Genomic DNA, 20,626 nt, shown 5'->3' with positions numbered 1-20,626 from the left:
GCAGGGAGGGGTACAGGCTGGCAGGCGGAGGAAGGAGGGCTGGGTGTGGGGGGAGAAGAACTAGAGGGGTAAGGGGCACAGGCCAGGAGGGAGGAGGGAGAGCTAGAGGCAGGGAGGGGCCCAGGCTGGCAGGAGGGAGGCAGGAGAGCTGGGTGGGGGAAGAAGGAGAGCGAGAGGGGGACGGGCACAGGCTGAGAGAGGGGAGGAAGAAGCGCTAGTGGCATGGAGGGGCACAGGCTGGCGGGAGGGAGGCAGGAGAGCTAGAGGCAGGGAGGGGTGCAGGCTGGCAGGAGGAGGAAGGAGGGCTGGGTGGGGGGAAGAAGGAGAACTAGAGGGGGAAGGGGCACAGGCCAGGAGGGAGGAGGGAGAGCTAGTGGCAGGCGGGGGCATAGGCTGGCAGGGGAGGAAGGAGAGCTAGAGGGGGAAGGGATTCAGGCTGAGAGAGGGGAGGAAGAGGCGCTAGTGACATGGAGGGGCACAGGCTGGCAGGAGGGAGGCAGGAGAGCTGGGTCGGGGGAAGAAGGAGAGCTAGTGGCAGGGAGGGGCATAGACTGGCAGGGGAGGAAGGAGAGCTAGACGGGGAAGGGGCACAGGCTGGACAAGGGGAGGAAGAAGTGCTAGTGGCAGGGAGGGGCACAGGCTGGCAGGAGGGAGGCAGAAGTGCTAGTGGCAGGGAGGGGCACAGGCTGGCAGGAGGGAGGCAGGAGAGCTAGTGACATGGAGGGGCACAGGCTGGCAAGGGGAGGGAGGAGCGCTGGGTGGGGGGAAGAAGGACAGCTAGAGGGGGAAGGGGCACAGACCAGGAGGGAGAAGGGAGAGCTAGTGGCAGGGAGGGGCCCAGGCTGGAGAGGGAGGAAGGAGAGCTAGAGGGGGAAGGGGCATAGGCTGAGACGGGGAGGAGGGAGAACTAGTGGCACAGAGGGGCACAGGCTGGCAAGGGGGAGGAAGGCGGGCTAGTGGCAGGGGGGGCACGGGCTGGCAAGGGGGAGGAAGGAGGGCTAGTGGCAGGGAGGGGCACGAGGTGGCAAAGGGAGGAGAGAGGTAGCTTGGGGAGGGGCACAGGCTGGCAGAAGGGAGTTGGCCCTCTGTTGGCGCGACCCCTATTCTGGCCTGGGGATCCTTGCCCCATGGGGCATGGGAAAGGTTGCCATCAGAGAGTGCTGGAGTGCAAGGTGACGCAGGGACCCCTGGTCCTGCGCCCAGACAGGGCGCCCTTCTTTCATCTCCATAGCTTCCCCCAGCCCTGCTTGGCACTGGAGCTGTACCTTGAAGTCATCTACAGCTAACTCTCTTCCTCCCTTCAAGGCCCTACTGAGAGCTCACCTCCTCCAGGAGGCCTTCCCAGACTGAGCCCCCTCCTTCCTCTCCCCCTCGTCCCCCTCTCCATCCCCCCCATCTTACCTCCTTCCCTTCCCCACAGCACCTGTATATACGTATATATGTTTTACATATTTATTACTCTATTTATTTATTTATTTTACTTGTACATATCTATTCGGTTTATTTTATTTTGTTAATATGTTTGGTTTTGTTCTCTGTCTCCCCCTTCTAGACTGTGAGCCCACTGTTGGGTAGGGACTGTATATGTTGCCAACTTGTACTTCCCAAGTGCTTAGTACAGTGCTCTGCACACAGTAAATGCTCAATAAATACAATTGATTGATTGATCTACCGCTACAGCAGCAGCACCTACTAGGGAAGCAGCATGGGTCATGGGTTCGAATTCCTGCCCCACCAATTGTCAGCTGTGTGACTTTAGGCAAGCCACTTAACTTCCCTGGGCCTCAGTTCCCCCACCTGGAAAAATGCACATAGTAAGTGCTTAACAAACACCAACATTATTATTATTATTACAGCAGGGGGCTTGGCCAGGAGACCCCTGGTAGGGTCTATGGGTGGCTCCCAAAGGCAAGTCAGACCCAAGCCAAGGATGGTGGTTTAGCTACTGACTGCCCCCAAATTGTGATTTACTTCTGGGAAACTAACTGGGTAACAGTCACTGCTTCCCTGGGCCTCACTGTACCTGTGTGAAAATCAATCAAATCAAAATAAACACCGAATGCCTGCCTGATTTTGAACACAGTATTAAACACTTGGAAGAGTAAAGTAGATTTAGTAGTCATGATTCCAACCCACAAGGAGCTTTCAATCTGCTCATTCATTCAACTCATCCCATCGTATTTATCGAGCACTTACAGAGCACTGTACTAAGCGCTTGGAAGGTACAATTCAGCAGTAAAGAGAGACAATCCCTGCCCACACCAGGCTTACAGTCTAGAAGGAGGGAGACGGACATCAAAACAAGTGAACAGGCACCAATAGCATCGATATAAATAAATAGAATTCTAGATATATACAATTCAGAACAAGTAAACAGGCAATCTAGCAGGGGAGACGGACTTGAAAAATAATTTTCAGGCAAGAGTAGTCGTAGGAGAGTAGTAGGAGTGGCAGCAGTAGCAGTAGTAATGGAAGTATTTATTAAGCACTTATGTGTGCTGAGCACTTTATTAAATGCTGGGAGAGAACATTCACGTGGGAATTAGACATTGATTCTGCCCCTCGAGGGGCTCATGATGTATAAATATCGGATGAGGAGAGATCTGAAGACAAACACGTTGGGAGCAAAGAGACAACGAAACACTAAAACAGCATAAAAGACAAGGACAAGTATAGAAAAGTCGGTAGGGAGCTGTGGTTAGAGGAGCAGAACTTCTCCTTGTGATTCAGAGTCCAGACCAACAGCTACCCCAACCATTCAATCATATTTATTGAGCGCTTACTGTGTGCAGAGCACTGTACTAAGTGTTTGGAAAGTACAATTCAGCAACAGAGACAATCCCTGCCCACAGCGGGCTCACAGTCTAGAAGGTGGGAGACAGAAACCCCCCGCCCCCACACCCGCCACCCTTCTAGAGTGTGAGTCCACTGTTTGGTAGAGACCATCTGTATAGGTTGCCAACTTGTACTTCCCAAACGCTTAGTACAGTGCTCTGCACACAGTAAGCACTCAATAAATACCACTGAATGAATGAATGAATGAATGAAAACAAGTAGACAGGCATCCATAGCACTAGCTTTCCCGAGGGTCTACGAGGTGTCCTGCTGCAGATGCTGGTCTCATTACCGCCGGGGCGGAGGAAAGAGGGACGGGATAGTATGTTTGGTTTTGTTCTCTGTCTCCCCCTTTTAGACTGTGAGCCCACTGTTGGGTAGGGACTGTATATGTTGCCAATTTGTACTTCCCAAGCGCTTAGTACAGTGCTCTGCACATAGTAAGTGCTCAATAAATACGATTGATGATGATGATGATGGCGCAGCGGGGAGCCAGTGCCAGCCCCACGTAGCAGGGAAAGAAGCAAACTGCTTTCTCTCGGCCACAGCCAAGGGGGGCCGAGAACATGCAGGGAAGTGAGACTCAAAATCCCAGGTGTGTTCTCTTCATCATCATCATCATCAATCGTATTTATTGAGCGCTTAGGTGAAGAGGAGCCAGGGAGATGCAGCAACAGATTTTAGACACTTCCCCCCTCACTCTTTGCACACCGAGCATTCTAGGGGGGGCAGGCGCAGGGTTTCTCAGCCAGGCTGCCCATTTTACTCAGCTGCAGGGGAAGAGGGCATAAAGAACTGCCTTAGAGGTGAGTGTTTAGGCGACACGGAAACGCTAAAGTGGCAGGAAAGGTGGAAATAGGGTGAAGAGAGGAGAAATGAATCCCAAAGACTTCTTGGAGATGGGATTTCACAAGGCCCTTGTAGATTGGGAGAGTCGCAGTTTGACAGATGTGAAGGATTTGGTGGTGCTTTGCTTTGCGGTATCACAAAGCCAAGCAATCTTTATGAACGGAGCAGAGTATGGTGATTTCCTCAAAGACTGACTGTTTTTTAGCTGACCTATCGAAGTGAATGTACCCTTTGTTAAGTTTACTTCAGGTTCCATTTCAGCACTACTAGCAGAGATGGGGAGGAGGCAGGGTTGGACTCCCTCCACAGCCAAATCAGGGGTAGGGAGAGAGTTCTTAGCAGAAGGGAGGGCAAAGAAGAAGGAAGGGGTGGAAACGGCAAAGGCAGAGTGAATAGCATAGCCTGAAAGGCATGAAAAGTGTGATCTGGGGCGTGTTGGGAGAGGGGTGAGGAAAAGTTGTAGGGAGTGAGCTGCAGTAATGCCATTTTTACCTACCGATGATGATACCGCTTTTTGAAAAATCATAGTCCCTTGGGAATATATTAGTCAACCAATCAATGGTATTTATTGAGCTCTTACTGTGTGCAGAGCATTGTACTAAGTGCTTGGGAGAGCACAACAGAGTTGGTAATAATAATAATGATGATGGTATCTGTGAAGTGCTTACTCGGGACCAGGCACTGTACTAAGCACTGGGGTGGAGACAAGCAAATTGAGTCGGACACTGTCCCTGTCCCGTGTAAGCTCTTAGTACAGTGCTCTGCACACAGTAAGCGCTCAATAAATAGAATTGAACGAATGAATGTGGGGCTCACAGTTTCAATCTCCAATTTACAGATGAGGGAACTGAAGGCCAGAGAAGTGAAGTGACTTGCCCAAGGTCACACAGCAGACGAGTGGCAGAGCTGGGATTAGAACCCAGGACCTTCTGGCTCCCAGGCCCGGGCTCTAGCCACTAAGCCGTGCTGGAGCCGAGCCCCTTGAGCCCTCTCTGGGTGTTCCCTGGCATCTGTGGTAAGGATGGCAGAGAGTGGTACCCAGTGGACAAAGAACAGGTTTGCCTATTGTACTTCACTGGCACTGCAGGTTTTGGACCAAAGAACCAACCTAGGGCAACCTGCAAGCTGGACAGGCCCATCGCTAACATGGGCAGAAAAGATTTCAGAGCTACCAAAGTTCAGCACTAGCACTCTGCAGCAGTTCCTTCAGCTATAAACAGGGTCTGTATAGTTAAAAAAAAATATTTTGCGTTGCATTTCACAGCGTGAGGCACTTCTGCTCAATTATTTAATTGTGGCACTCCATGCCCCAGCGGGAACACAACTGGAGAGGAGGAGAGAGCGCAAGCAGCACTGCACAAACCACCCTATCCACAGTCGGTTTCTTTGCCCAGGTTTTCCAGCTCAGGCTTGAGGCTCACTCAGTGGACTCTGCATGCCACTAGCTTGCCCAGTTAGCAAGGGAAAGTCATCTGGGACGACCCAGAGCAAAAAGGACTCTCCACAAAAAGAAATCAAATAATCTGTGGTGTCCTTCCAGCTTCCTGATATATAAAATATAACTTCTTCGACTTCGGCTCGGCCGGCGATACCATCTCACGTATTCGGGTCGGCCAACGAGTCGCATGGCTTATGGCATGAGGAAAATATCCCTCCAGGCTGGGATGAGCTGAGTGGCTAGAGTTTCCTACCGCTTGCTTTCTGATGGAAAGATGTGTCCTCTCCAATTCATGCAGGCATCCCCCTAGAATGACAACAATAATGAATAATGACGGTATTTGTTAAGCGCTTACTATGTGCCAAACACTGTTCTAAGCTCTGGAGTAGATACAAGGCAATCAGGTTGGACACAGTCCCTGTCCTTCATGGGACTCATAGCCTTAATTCCCATTTTACAGAGGAGGTAACAGTCACAGAGAAGTCAAGAGACTTGCCCCAGGTCCCAAAGCAGAGAAGTGGTGGAGCCGGAATTAGAACCCACCTCCTCTGACTCCCCGTAGTCTTGCCACTAGACCAGGCTGCTTCTATCCAACAGAGGCAATTTTTATAGCCCACCCACTTGGCGGGGAAGTGGACTGTATCTCCAATGAAGATTTTAGGAGAAAAAGGGACAAACCTGCAGTGCCATTGGCATAGTCCCAGCACGCATCCTGCCAGTTGCAGACTTGGGGCTAGAACTCAGATGCCCTGAGTCTTACCCGTGCTGTCTCCACTGGAGTAATGACAGGGTCAGCAGTATTTCCTCGGTGCCTGCTATTTGCAGAGCAGTGGATTTAATACTTGGGAGTAAATAGAGTTATGATCCCTGCCTTCAAGGAGCGGACATTGAAACGGGTGAGACTTACGGGCAGGAGGAAGAAGGGCGTGTGTCCATGAGTTACTGCTTAATAGCGCACGTAAGATCTGTACGTGAGGGCCCTGGGTGGTTTTGTGTACATAAGTGTTTAGGTGGTTCCAAAGTGGCAGTTGAGGAGGAATGTAACCTGGGGAGATAAGAGGTTTTTCGGGGAGGTCCTCTTGGAGGGGATGTGATTTCTTCATATCGTCTTAGTGTTTTGTTACATCTCTACCCCCCTAACAGAGGGACAGGGCCCATGCCTAATTACCACCTGGGTATTCTTTCCCAGGACCTAATACAGTACTCTGAACACAGTAAGTGCTTAATAGAGACTCTCTTTATTGTAGCTCAAGGACTTCGAAGATGGGAAGAGCTGGGGTCTGTCCAGTTTCAAGTGGGAGGGAGCTTCAGACAAGGGGAGAGGTATGAGTGAGAGGTCAGGAGTGGGAGAAGTGAGAATGAGGTACAGAAGATAATTGGCTCGAATGGAACAAAGAGGGCACGCTGGCGTGTAGTGGGAGAGGAGAGCAGATGTGCATTGAAGAGCGCTAGTCAGGAGTTTCTTTCTGATGCGGAGTGGAGTGGGCAACCCTGGAGGGCTTTGAGCAGCGGCAAGCAGCGTGCAGGATGATAGGAAAATGATCCGGGCGGTCGAATGAAGTACGGAGCGGAGGGCAGAGAGCCTGGAGGGAGGGAGGCCAGCGAGAAGGTTGGTACAGGGCTGCTCCGTTAGTGCAGCAACTTAGCAGTTAGCAAAATGTTTACTTTCAGAGTAGAGTAACTCTTGAAACACATGTTGTTAGAAGCAGGGATGGGCAAGGTGCCAGCAATAACTTGTATTCCCGTCGCTCCTGTGAGATGCTGAGGGGATGGGTAAAGCATAGGCAAAGAAGTCCAGATGCGTTTTATGCCTGGATCCCTTTCAAGCATCCATAGGGCCTGCCCAGACTCCGCCCTCCCCGCCCGCATCCCTGGATCAACTTGTACTTCCCAAGCGCTTAGTACAGTGCTCTGCACACAGTAAGCGCTCAATAAATACGATTGATTGATTGAGATGCTACTAATTAAATGATGCTGTAGTTGACTGTTTTAGTGCTGAGCTGCATTTCTGAGCTGGGGTTACATTTTCCAGTAGATCGGAGAGGGGTGGAAGCTCCATTCCCATGCCACGAAGAGCTGTATTTCAGAAGGAGCTTTTAAATCTGTAATAAAGAGGGGAGGAAATCCTGCTGAACTGTATTGCTACTTTTATTACTTTAGAAACAAAAGAAACCCATCCTCTGAATTTGCGTAGAATTACCTGGGTGAATTACTGCTTTTGTTTCTGTGCCAGGCTCAACACCCCCACCCAAAACGCCGCCCTCCCACAAAAACAAAGGCACAACTAAATTGGTATCTGAAGCCAAAAGACAAAGGCATAACTAAGTTGGTATCTGAGGCCAGAAAAAGCAGTGTGTTTTCTACTCTGCAACTGACAGAATGCTAAATAGATTTTCCTTGAGAAATACAGCCAAAGCCACTTAGCCAAACTGAAGTTCACCCTGGTGTGATTTCTCTCCTTTTCCCCCAACTTGAAACACAGACAAGTAATTCAGCCTAATTGCCTTCAGTCTGCCCCACTTTATGCTTTCCAACTACTTCTTATTGATCAGAGAAGAAATAGTAGATAATATTCACATGTCTCCTGCTGGGCACCGTTAGCGGTTTTCGCATCAGCTTCTGCAGTGGAAGCACTAAAGCCTCACAGAGCATCGTTTGCATGCTGTCCTGGCAAGATTCCTTAAACCGGAGAAAGCCTTTCCTTGCAGGATCCTGTTTCCCAACCTATTCCAGGGAAATAGTTTTCCAGCAAGCATTAGGGGGGGTAAGATTCAGTGACTCTTCCACCCCTAGCCCCACATGCACTTAAAAGAGAAAAGTCATGATATTTCACAGTACTGACAGGACAGCAAAGGCTAATAGTGTAATCCTGGGCTATGACCCGAGAGACTTCACTTCACCGCTCATCAATAAGTCAGTGATATTTATTGAGCGCTTACTGTGTGCAGATCACTGTACTTAGTGCTTGGGAGAGTACAATACAACCAAGTTGGTAGCCATGTCTCCTGCCCATAGTAAACTTACAGTCTAAGGTCTATACTTAGCTGTGGGAGTTTGGGCAAGTCACTCAACTTCTCTGTGCCTCACTTACCTCGTCTTTAAAATGGGTATTAAATAATAATAATGATGGTATTTGTTAAGCACTCAATTTGTGCAAAGCACTGTTCTAAGCGCTGAGGGGATACAAGTGATCAGGTTGTCCCACGTGGGGCTCACAGTCTTAATCCCCATTTTACAGATGAGGTCGCCGAGGCACAGAGAAGTGAAGTGATTTGCCCAAAGTCACACAGCTGGCAAGTGGCGGAGCCGGGATTAGAACCCATGACCTCTGACTCCCAAGCCCGTGCTCTTTCCACTGTGAGCTCCACGTGGGATGACCTGATAACCTTGTTATCTACCCCAGTGCTTAGAACAGTGCTTGGCACATAGTAAGCGCTTAACAAATACCATCATTATTATTATTATTACAGTCCGCCTCACCGCTGACCACCGGGATTACCCTCCTCTTTGGGGTTAATCTTTCCTTATTGCAGTGGGGAACACTCCACCATAGCTCAGAGAATCCATTGGGAATCCTTCCACCTTTCCACCACCACTCCCAGGACTCTTACTCCCAACGTGCCCTGCCTGTACTGGACCACAGTGGTTTAAAATTGTAGCGTGCTCCCCTTGGCCTCCCTCCTTAACTTCCATCTTCAACGGCTCACTCTTCACTGGTTCCTTCCCCTCTGCCTTCAAACATGCGCATGTCTCTCCCATCCTAAAAAAACCCTCTCTTGACCCCACCTCACCTTCTAGTTATCGTCCCATATGCCTCCTACCATTCCTTTCCAAACTCCTTGAACGAGTCATCTACACGCACTGCCTCGAATTCCTCAACACCAACTCTCTCCTCGACCCCCTCCAGTCTGGCTTCCGTCCACTACATTCCACGGAAACTGCCCTCTCAGAGGTCACCAATGACCTCCTGCTTGCCAAATCCAATGGCTCATACTCTATCCTAATCCTCCTCGACCTCTCAGCTGCCTTCGACACTGTGGACCACCCCCTTCTCCTCAACACGCTATCCAACCTTGGCTTCACAGACTCCGTCCTCTCCTGGTTCTCCTCTTATCTCTCCGGTTGTTCATTCTCAGTCTTTTTTGCAGGCTCCTCCTCCCCCTCCCATCCCCTTACTGTGGGGGTTCCCCAAGGTTCAGTGCTTTGTCCCCTTCTGTTCTCGATCTACACGCACTCCCTTGGTGACCTCATTCGCTCCCACGGCTTCAACTATCATCTCTATGCTGATGACACCCAGATCTACATCTCTGCCCCTGCTCTCTCCCCCTCCCTCCAGGCTTGCATCTCCTCCTGCCTTCAGGACATCTCCATCTGGATGTCTGCCCACCACCTAAAACTCAACATGTCCAAGACTGAACTCCTTGTCTTCTCTCCCAAACCCTGCCCTCTCCCTGACTTTCCCATCACTGTTGACGGCACTTCCATCCTTCCCGTCTCACAAGCCCGCAAACTTGGTGTCATCCTCGACTCCGCTCTCTCATTCACCCCTCACATCCAAGCTGTCACGAAAAGCTGTCGGTCTCAGCTCTGCAACCTTGCCAAGATCCGCCCTTTCCTCTCCATCCGTACCGCTACCCTGCTCGTTCAAGCTCTCATCCTATCCCGTCTGCACTACTGCATCAGCCTTCTCTCTGATCTCCCATCCTCGTGTCTCTCCCCACTTCAATCCATACTTCATGCTGCTGCCCGGATTATCTTTGTCCAGAAACGCTCTGGGCACGTTACTCCCTCCTCAAAACACTCCAGTGGCTACCAATCAATCTGCGCATCAGGCAGAAACTCCTCACCCTGGGCTTCAAGGCTGTCTATCACCTCGCCCCCTCCTACCTCACCTCCCTTCTCTCCTTCTATAGCCCAGCCCGCACCCTCCACTCCTCCGCCGCTAATCTCTTCACTGTGCCTTGTTCTCGCCTGTCCCGCCATTGACCCCCGGCCCACGTCCTCCCCCGGGCCTGGAATGCCCTCCCTCTGCCCATCCGCCAAGCTAGCTCTCTTTCTCCCTTCAAGGCCCTACTGAGAGCTCACCTCCTCCAGGAGGCCTTCCCACACTGAGCCCCCTCCTTCCTCTCCCCCTCATCCCCCTCTCCATCCCCCCGTCTTACCTCCTTCCCTTCCCCACAGCACCTGTATATATGTATATATGTTTGTACATATTTATTACTCTATTTATTTATTTATTTATTTTACTTGTACATATCTATTCTATTTATTTTATTTTGTTAATATGTTTGGTTTTGTTCTCTGTCTCTCCCTTCTAGACTGTGAGCCCACTGATGGGTAGGGACTGTCTCTATATGTTGACAACTTGTACTTCCCAAGCGCTTAGTACAGTGCTCTGCACACAGTAAGTGCTCAATAAATATGATTGATTGATTGATTGATTCCACTACGGCTGAGTGACTCCACGAGAAGCCCAAAATTCAGAGGTCCTGGGTTCTAATTCTATCTCTGCCACGGGTTTGCTGTGTGACCTTGGGCAATCATTTAGCTCCTCTGTGCTGCAGTTACCTCGTCTGTTAAATGGGGATTAAATCCTCTCCCTCCTACTTGGACTGTGAGCCCAGTGCTGGACAGGAACTGTATCCAAAGTGACTAATTTGTATTTACCCCAGTGCTTAGGAGAGTGCTTGGCACATAGTAAGTGCTTAACAAGTACTATAATTATCATTGTTAATGGGAGAAACAGGCAGCCATAAATTGCTTACCCGCAATAGGAATATATATAGATATAGATATACACATACATAGGTGCAGATATATAGACAAAAAAGATAGGTACCACTCAATATTAAGAGTATGTAAAGTGAATAAATGGACTATTTAAATAATAATTATGGTATTGTTAAGCGCTTACTATGTGCCAAGCACTTTTCTAAGTGCTGGGGTAAATAAATAAATAAAATAATGATGGCATTTATTAAACACTTACTATGTGAAAAGCACTGTTCTAAGTGCTGGGGAGGCTACAAGGTGATCAGGTTATCCCACAGGGGGCTCATAGTCAATCCCCATTTTACAGATGAGGGAACTGAGGCACCGAGAGGTTAAGCAGGTTGTCCCACACGGGGTTCAGTCTTCATCCCCATTTTACAGATGAGGTAACTGAGGCAAAGAGAAGTTAAGCGGCTTGCCCAAGGTCACACAGCAGGCAGGTGGTGGAGCTGGGATTAGAACACACGTCCTCTGACTCCCAATCCCAAAATTCTGCTCCTCTAGCCACGGTATCCTACAGCTTTTTGTTTTTATTTTGTAAACTTGTCCATGTTTTTATTCATTCAATCGTATTTATTGAGCGCTTACTGTGTGCAGAGCACTGTACTAAGTGCTTGGGAAGTACAAGTTGGCATCATATAGAGACGGTCCCTACCCAATAAGGGCTCACAAGTTGTCTAAAACATTACTTAAATGTTATTTGGAATGCCACTCAGAATCACTCTTATATTTCAACTTCAACTCCTATCATTTGAAAATTTAATGAGAACATTTCTAGTGTCAAGGCAAGTTTTACAAAGTTTTGCATAATGTTCTAGGAAACTGCAGCTCCTGAAATACAAAATTTCACCTCTTAGTTTTAGGGTCAGCTTTAAGTTATTATGTTGTCTCAGTGTTTTGTTTCACAGAGGCCCAGCGGCTATGTCTAATTCTCACCTGGGTATCCTTTTCCAGCCCTCAGTACAGTGCTCTGCCCAAAGTAAGTGCTCAATAATACTATTACCACTGCAAGAGACTATTTCAGCGGGCACCCGTGGGCTAATTAGTCACGTTGGTCTCTGGTTTGTTCTTTCAGAATTGCGGTAGGGTGATTTCATTCCACTGTCTCTCTGGGCTCCTATTCCATCATCCCTGAACTACTTGGGATCGAACAGGAGTCGAGTGGCGCGGGAGCACAATGGGAAATGAGTTATCCTCACCCAGACCCGGAAACCTCCTGGCACTTAGGTGACCGTCAGAGTAGCTGCTTCTTTCCCCAAAGGGAGGTGGATGACTCACCCTGAGCCTGCTCCTTCAGATACATAATAATAATAATGGCATTTATTAAGCGCTTACTATGTGCAAAGCAAGGTTCTAAGCGCTGGGGAGCAAGTGATAGCAAGTGAATGATGCAAGTGATGGATAGCAAGTGAAGGCCCATCCCTAGGGATCTGCCATGGCAACAGAGTTGGATCTTTGGCGAGACAGACCAAATTCCCCAGTGAAACTGCCGAATAACACCGTATTCCGGGCTGCCTTCACGCTCTCCGACTCTAGCTTGTTTTTACAGAATTACCTACTTTCTGAACGCTGTGAGAAATACCCTCTTCACCCCAGCTGGGTATCCAAGGGAACGTAGACCCGTTGAGAAGCAGGGCGGTCCAGTGGATAATAATAATGATAATTACTGTATTTGTTAAGCACTTACTATGTGCTGAGCACTGTTCTAAGCGCTGGGGTAGATAGTAGAGAAGCAGCGTGGCTCAGTGGAAAAGAGTCAGAGGTCTTGGGTTCAAATCCCGGCTCCGCCAATTGTCAGCTGTGTGACTTTGGGCAAGTCGCTTCCCTTCTCTGGGCCTCAGTACCTCATCTGTAAAATGGGGATGAAGACTGTGAGCTCCCCGTGGAACAACCTGATCACCTTGTAACCTCCCCAGTGCTTAGAACAGTGCTTTGCATACAGTAAGCGCTTAATAAATGCCATTATTATTATTAAGTCACTTCACTTCTCTGTGCCTCAGTTACCTCATCTGTAAAATGGGGATGAAGACTGTGAGCCCCCCGTGGGACAACCTGATCACCTTGTAACCTCCCCAGCGCTTAGAACAGTGCTTTGCACACAGTAAGCGCTTAATAAATGTCATCGTTATTATTATTATTATTACAAAGTAATCAGGTTGTCAATCAATCAATCAATATTTATTGAGCGCTTATTGTGTGCAGAGCACTGTATAAGTGCTTGGGAAGTACAAGTTGGCAACATATAGAGACACAGTCTTAACCCCCCTTTTACAGATGAGGTAACTGAGGCACAGAGCAGTTAAGCAGCTTGCCCGAGGTCACACAGCAGACAAGTGGCAGAGCCGGGATTAGAACCCATGTCCTCTGACTCCTGAGCCTGTGCTCTTTCCACTGAGCCACGCTGCTTCCCCCGCAAAAGAGCAGTGGCCTCGGAGTCAGGAAACCTGGGTTCTATCCCAAGCTCTGCCACTTGTCTGCTCTGTGACCTTGGATAAGTCATTTAATTCCTCTGTGCCTCAATTTCCTCATCTTTAAAATGGGGATACCTCTTCTCCCTTCCCCTTAGACTGTGTCTGATCTATTTACATTATTTCTACCCCAGTGCTTAGCATGTCTGGCATATGGAAAGTGTTTAATAAATACTATCACCAATATTATTTATTGGGTGCTTACAGTGTGCAGAGCACTGTACTAAGCACTGTGGGTGAGTACAGTACAACAGAGTTGGAAGACACTACGGTTTTGAATCTATCCTTTCCCTGGTCATTTATGTCATTCCTGTGGTCTTATTGCTTTATTTTTTCTGTATGTATCTGCTGACTAGTTCCCCTTTTCTCCCACCCCCTACCTTATTCTTACAATGTGAGCCCATGAAGGCCAGAAACCCTGTTAATTTATTTATAATTTATATGTTTAGTAATGTCTGTCTCCTCCTCTAGACTGTAAGCTCTTTGTGGGCAGTCAATGTGTCTGTTTATGGTATATTGTTCTCTCCCAAGTGCTTAGTACAGTGCTCGGCACACAGCAAGCGCTCAATAAATACAACTGAATGAATGAAAGACAACTTTCCAGCCCACAGTGATTTTACAGGTTAGCAGGGGAGATAGACAATAATATAAATAAGTAATTTACAGTATATAATTTCAAGGTATGTCACATACGTGCTGTAGGTATATACGTAAGTGGGAGAAAAAACTGTTTTAAAATAACTTCTAAGTGTAAAATGTCAATCTCTTCACCACCCCTGAAGAGAAACGGGATGGGGGTTGAGTGGAGTTTCTGAAACAGATGATACGGAGGAGCGGTGTAAGAAAGATCAGAGACATATGGCCTGGGCTTTATCCAATTTCCTGTCATTTCTCGCTACAACTACAGCTATTGTTCGTTTCTTCCCCGATGCTTAGTACAGTACTTCGCACAGAGTAGGTGCTTAATAAATACTATTACTGCTACTACTTCCACTTATTCTTGTCAACACTAAATCATCCCCAGTACTGTTTCTGTACCTTTCATTCTCTACAGGGATTCATTAATTGATGCTGTACCCTGGGCCCGTCTTCCTCTCCAAAACCAGACCCAAACCCAGGAGTCCAACCCCAAGGTTTTCGGGATAGATATGGGAATGTGGGCCTTCCTTCATGACTCTCCTGGCTGCCACCATTCCCCACAGGATCTGCAGGTCAAGAGAGCAGGAAGACACATTCATTCATTCAATTGTATGTATTGAACGCTTGTCGGGTGCAAAACACTGTACTAAGCTCTTGGGAGAGTACAGTAGAACAACAAACAGACACATTCCTGCCCACAACGAGCTCACGGTCTAGAGGAAAAACCAGACACAAAACCAGATCCACTCCTACCCACTGGTGGGACAATCGCAACCGAGACTGAGGCTTTATAAATTGCTCATTCATATTAATTCAAATAGAGAAGCAGCATGGCTCAGTGGAAAGAGCATGGGCTTTGGAGTCAGAGGTCATGGGTTCAAATCCCGGCTCCGCCAATTGTCAGCTGTGTGACTTTGGGCAAGTCACTCAACTTCTCTGTGCCTTAGTTACCTCATCTGTAAAATGGGGATTAAGAGTGTGAGCCCCCCGTGGGACAACCTGACTAACTTGTAACTTCCCCAGTGCTTAGGACGGTGTTTTGCACATAGTAAGTGCTTAATAAATGCCATTATTATTATTATTATTATTGTCTGTCTCCCCCTCTAGACTGTAAGGTCATTATGGGCAAGGAATGTATCCACTGAATCTGTAGCATTGTACTTTCCCAAGTGCTCAGTACAGTACTCTGCACATACTAAGCGCTCAGTGATTAATTGACTGACTGTCGGGTTGTCAAGAAAATGGGCAGAAAAAAGATTTGTACTAAGTAAATAACCAACCCAGCTTGCAGTATCAGGACACTGCATGAAGAGAGAAGCAGTCATCGGCCTTTATAAGAAGGGCAGTCCTAACTGGCCAAGGATGGAGTCAATATCACGGCACCATGTGAAACTAAGATTAGTGAAAGAAGTACAGTACGTGGAGACGGGCAGTGGCTACGCCTTCTTGCAAAGAGGGCTTCTGTCTTCAGAGGGGACTTGGGCACCACCGTAAGCCCACATGTTTTCACAGTGGTAAGCTGGGATGAAGAGAAAGAAGAATGCTTCTGCAGAAAGTAGACAAACTCATCGATGGAGCATCAATGGTGGATATGCTCATTATAATGGGCCATTTTAGAGCCGGGGTTGAGTTCTTTATGCGGCTCTGTAAACTTGTGCCACTGTGGCTTCGAAGCCCAAACCCCCCATCCCATCCCATCCCACCCCATCCCAAGGGGATCTCCCTCTTTATCAGCAGATTATCTGCCGGGATCGCAAGACGAGGAGTCAAAGTGAAAATAGTACCAAGTCCTGGAAACGACAACATGACGGCACCGCAAGGTATGGTATTTGTGTGTGCACAGTAGAGTGGGGACAGTGGGACTCTTATTGGCCTTGTCAACCACACACCACTCACAGATTCACACAAACGATATGAATTTCACCATCAGTGGTATGTCTACCCGGGTATATTTTGGGGGATGGTTAATTTAGAGTGTCAGCAAGAGAGGGAAAGAGGGATGTGGTGAGCAAAGGGTGTGCAGTGTGTGTTCGTGTGTGCGTGCGTGTGTGTTCAACCAGTGGGTGGGGTACCTCGGGGCCACAGTGGTATTCAATCAATCAATCAATCGTATTTATTGAGCGCTTACTGTGTGCAGAGCACTGTACTAAGTGCTTGGGAAGTACAAGTCGGCAACACATAGAGACAGTCCCTACCCAACAGAGGGCTCACAGTCTAGAAGGGGGAGACAGAGAACAAAACCAAACATACTAACAAAATAAAATAAATAGAATAGATATGTACAAGTAAGATAAATAAATAAATAAATAGAGTAATAAATATGTACAAACATATATACATATATACAGAGAGATTTATCCAGCAGTCTCCCAGGATTTCTCCCTTTTCTCCATTCCCATTATTTTTCATTGCATTTTTGGATGGGTTTCTTATGGTATTCGTTAAGCGCTTATTATGAGCCAGGCACTGTTCTAAGCGCTGGGGTAGTTACCGGATAATCAGGTTGGACACAGTCCCTGTCCCACACGGAGCTCAAAATTTCAATCCCCATTATACAGATGAGGTAACTGAGGCACAGAAAAGCGAAGTGAATTGCCAAAGGCCACACTGCAGACAAGTGGCGGTCAGAATTAGAACCCAGGTCCTTCTGATTCCCAGGCCCAAGCTCTATCCACTAGGCCACGCTGCTTCTTTAGTTGTATAGTCGGATCACGGTCTGCCCTCAAGGTTCAAGAATCATGCTGCGCAGCAGGGAGGCATCTACCATATCCCTCTGGAGAGATAAGTGTGTTTCGGTGCCGAGTGAAAGCATGGTTGACCCCAGAAGATGGTTTGTTGTTGTTCACGGTTCCCCTGGGATGAATGGTGCTTTTTTTCCAGAGTTTTCCAGGTTGTCCTTTCCCCTGGCAAGCCCGTTGAAATGTTGAGTGGCGAGCTCTTTAATAAAAGATCCTCTGGTAAAAGCTATTGCTGAAGATAGGAAGTCTGGCTCGCTGGAAACTTTTCCAAAACAGAACAAAGGGAGAGACCTGAAGGTGCCAGTGGGCTGAGGGAAGGGAACCGATGAAGGTGCTGAGTGTTTTTCATCCATAACCCCGATCCCATCTTGGGCTCGATCCAGCTTTAGTAACCAACTGGCGCCGCTGAGTCCGAGCTATCGGGAAGGGCCTCTGACCTCTCAGATGGGCTCCCCGACCGGGCATCTGCCAGCTGGAAGACAGCTGCCTTCAGGTTCCACTGTCTGAAAATTGCCCTCGTTGATGGGAAAACAACTGGCTAGTAAATGGCACACCACTGTATCCCTGGACCTGTGACCTGTAGCCCACTGACCGGGCCTCCGGGAAGCAGGGTAGAGTTGGATTAGCATTGAGATCCTATTCCAGAGATTGCCCGTCCCTCCAACCGGGACTGAAGCCCCTCCACACCCTTTGACCTTGAAGTCGTGGCTCTGCTGCTGTTGTGCATTTGTCGAGAATGGTTTCTACTCTCCTGCAATGGTGATTTTTATGGGCACTATATTAAGAATGTAGAGAATCAAACTCCCTCCCTGCCCTATTTATGGTATTTGTTAACTGTGCACCTGGCACACTGGCCTGGACTAGCCTATTGTGCTAGCTGTTGGACTAATAATAATAATAATGGTATTTGTTAAGCACTTAATCTGGGCCAAGCACTGTTCCAAGCGCTGGGGTAGATACAGGGAAATCAGGTTGTCCCTCGTGGGGCTCACAGTCTTCATCCCCATTTTACAGATGAGGTAACTGAGGCCCGGAGAAGTTAGGTGACTTGCCCAAAGTCACACAGCTGACATTAATGATGGCCCATTAAGATTGGAGTGCAGTAGAGATATCTAGTCTAGGAGCAGCCTGGCCTAGTGAAAAAAGCACAGGACTGGGAGTTGTAGGGTCTTGGTTCTAATCCCCGCTCTGCCACCTGTTTGCTGTGACCTTGGACAAGTCACTTAACTTCCCTGTCATCATCAATCGTATTTATTGAGTGCTTACTGTGTGCAGAGCACTGTACTAAGCGCCCTGTGCCTGTAACCTCATCTGTAAAATGCGATTAAGACTGTGAGCCCCACGTGGGACATGGCTGGTGTCCAACCTGATTACTGTGTATCTACTCACAGAGCTTAGTACAGTGGCTGGCACATAGTAAGTGCTTAAAAATACCGTTATTGTTTTTTTCTTTTTTAAAAAAGACGATTCGATAAATGAGCAGTTTATGGTGGCTACTGATTGATTGACTTCCTACCCAATTATCTTGTATCAACCCCAGCATTTAGTACAGTGCTTGATGCATAATAATAATGATGGCATTTATTAAGGGCTTACTATGTGCAAAGCACTGTTCTAAGCACGGGGGGGGTTACAAGGTGATCAGGCTGTCCCATGGGGGGGCTCTCATTCTTAATCCCCATTTTACAGATGAGATAACTGAGGCACAGAGAAGTTAAGTGACTTGCCCAATGTCACACAGCTGACAATTGGCAGAGCCGGGATTTGAACCCATGACCTCTGACTCCAAAGCCCGTGCTCTTTCCGCTGAGCCATGCTGCTTCAATACTATGATAATTATCATCGTGGTTTATACTACTCGGTCACAGGAACTTCTGAGGGGGCGGTGCTGGGGAAGAGGGACGTGGGAATTCCTGTGCGGCTCCATAGGAGGAAGGGACTCAGGCCGACTGTGGGAGTGCGGATTGGGGCACATGGGGGTTTCCTCCAAAACTGAGGCAGCTCTGTCCCAGGGCTGTGACCCTTCCAGCGGAGGGACTGTGTGGGTGAAGGGGGACATGTGCAGCTGTGATTTCCACCACCGGACCAGGGGACAGAGAGGTCACTCCAGCAGGGATGGAGGGACTGAAACATGTCTTCCCACATGTCAGTCCAGGATCCAGAGCAGGGAATCCTCTTTCCCTCGCATCAAAGACGGAAAGTGGAACAAACCAAAGTGGCTCCCCCAGGCTCCTCGGGCGGGTTCCTGCCAACTGAGGTTCATCTTCCCACCGAGGCGGCGGCCAGAGGGGGAAAGCAGGAAAAGTTTCGCTCCTCGCCAGGACCGGAACCCCCTGGCTCGAAGCGGGTGGAGAAGATGAAATAGGATGTTTCCTGTTCTTTCCTTTCTCTGACCAAATGTAAATCACCTGAGGCCAGCAGGGTCCAGGGCAGGGGTGATCCCCCCCAACCCCAGTCCCACACTGGGGAACCCTGTGGCCACTGCCTGGCCCAGCGGGGCTGCACTGGTGCCTTCATCATGGCTGCACAGATGCGCAGAGGGGAAGGAGAGGGGTGGGCACCAGACCAGCATCAGGAGAAATGGTGCCACGTTGGGTCGTATTCCAACCCCTTCTGCTAAGGACTGGTAGATTTAATAGGACGCCCAGACAAATCTGTAATCCTACCAAACTCCTCTTATGCAAATCGCGTTCCCGTCACTGACCACTCCATCTCAGGGTCCTTTACTGATTTCTCTTCCATCTTTCATCCCCTTTCTCCGTGTTTTGCTCCTCTCCCTCTACATTCACTCTCTTCGGGGACTCATCCACTCACAAGGCTTCAGTTCCCACCTCTAAATGGATGACTCACAAATCGGCTGCTCTGCGATGACAAAGACAGAAGGATAGCTCCAGACTGGGCTGCTCCTTCTGAACCAGAACCCCCAAGGCCCAGCTCCCACCCCATTTGGGTTCTCCAGAACCCCTCTCCAGTGCAGCAAGTGAAGGACTAAGAGGCAGGGTGAGCCTGTCCAGCTTTTGAGACACTGGGGAGAAGTGTGTGGTTGCCACAGCTACGGCCTCCCTCCCCGGGCTACAGAACATCAGGTGCCACTAGTCTGATTCTCTGCGCAGCAGAGGGTGGGCAGGGATTGAGTCATTCTGGCTCAGAGCTCCCGAAAGACCCCCACCGGACTCTGGGCTTTACCTCTACCACCAGTGCCGCAGGACATCCTGCTCAGGAAGGCCTCCTTCGATTGATCGATCAATCAATCATATTTATTGAGCAAAGCGATTGGAGGCGGGAGTGGGCCAGGGCTGTGGGTTAGTAGCCCGAGGTCGCTGAAGGGAGAGGGGAGTGAGTGTGTTGAATTCAGTAGCGAGTGTGTTGAGGGCCTCAGTTTGGTCTTGCCACCTTAATAATAATCATGTTGGTATTTGTTAAGCGCTTACTATGTGCCAAGCACTGTTCTAAGCACTGAGGTAATCAGGTTGTCCTACGTAAGGCTCACAGTCTTCATCCCCATTTTACAGATGAGGGAACTGAGGCCCAGAGAAGTGACTTGCCCAAGGTTACACAGCTGACAAGTGGCAGAGCCGGGATTAGAACCCACGACCTCTGGCTCCCCAGCCCATGCGACGCTGCTTGCCCTCTTGCCAACCTTTTGAACCCTGAGGAGGCTGTGATGGTTTATTTCGAAGCACTATTTACCCGGAGCGGTGAAAAGACTTCCTGGAGGCTTCCCCTCCAGGATTTATTCTTATACTTGTATTCGACTAGTCAATCAATCATATTTACTAAGTGCTTACTGTGTGCAGATCACTGTACTAGGTATTCATTCGTTCATTCAATTGTATATATTGAGCGTTTATTGTGTGCAAAGAACTGCACTAAGCACTTGGGAGAGT

At 48.8% G+C, this 20,626-nt stretch overlaps 1 protein-coding gene across 1 annotated transcript in view; it reads left to right on the top strand.

Moving 5' to 3' along the window:
- FNTB (farnesyltransferase, CAAX box, beta) overlaps positions 1 to 20,626 on the top strand; it is a 117,691-nt gene that overhangs the window by 1,064 nt on the left and 96,001 nt on the right. The window contains exons 2-3 of the mRNA XM_038765432.1: positions 6,001 to 6,080; positions 15,739 to 15,821. Of these exons, the coding sequence (XP_038621360.1) occupies positions 6,001 to 6,080; positions 15,739 to 15,821 (163 nt within the window). The remainder of the gene's footprint in view (positions 1 to 6,000; positions 6,081 to 15,738; positions 15,822 to 20,626) is intronic.

This window comes from Tachyglossus aculeatus, chromosome 23 (assembly GCF_015852505.1).
Source record: "Tachyglossus aculeatus isolate mTacAcu1 chromosome 23, mTacAcu1.pri, whole genome shotgun sequence".
Lineage (NCBI taxonomy): Eukaryota > Metazoa > Chordata > Mammalia > Monotremata > Tachyglossidae > Tachyglossus > Tachyglossus aculeatus.
Note: the sequence above shows the minus strand (reverse complement) of the source record. Positions and strands in the feature narration are given on the sequence as shown.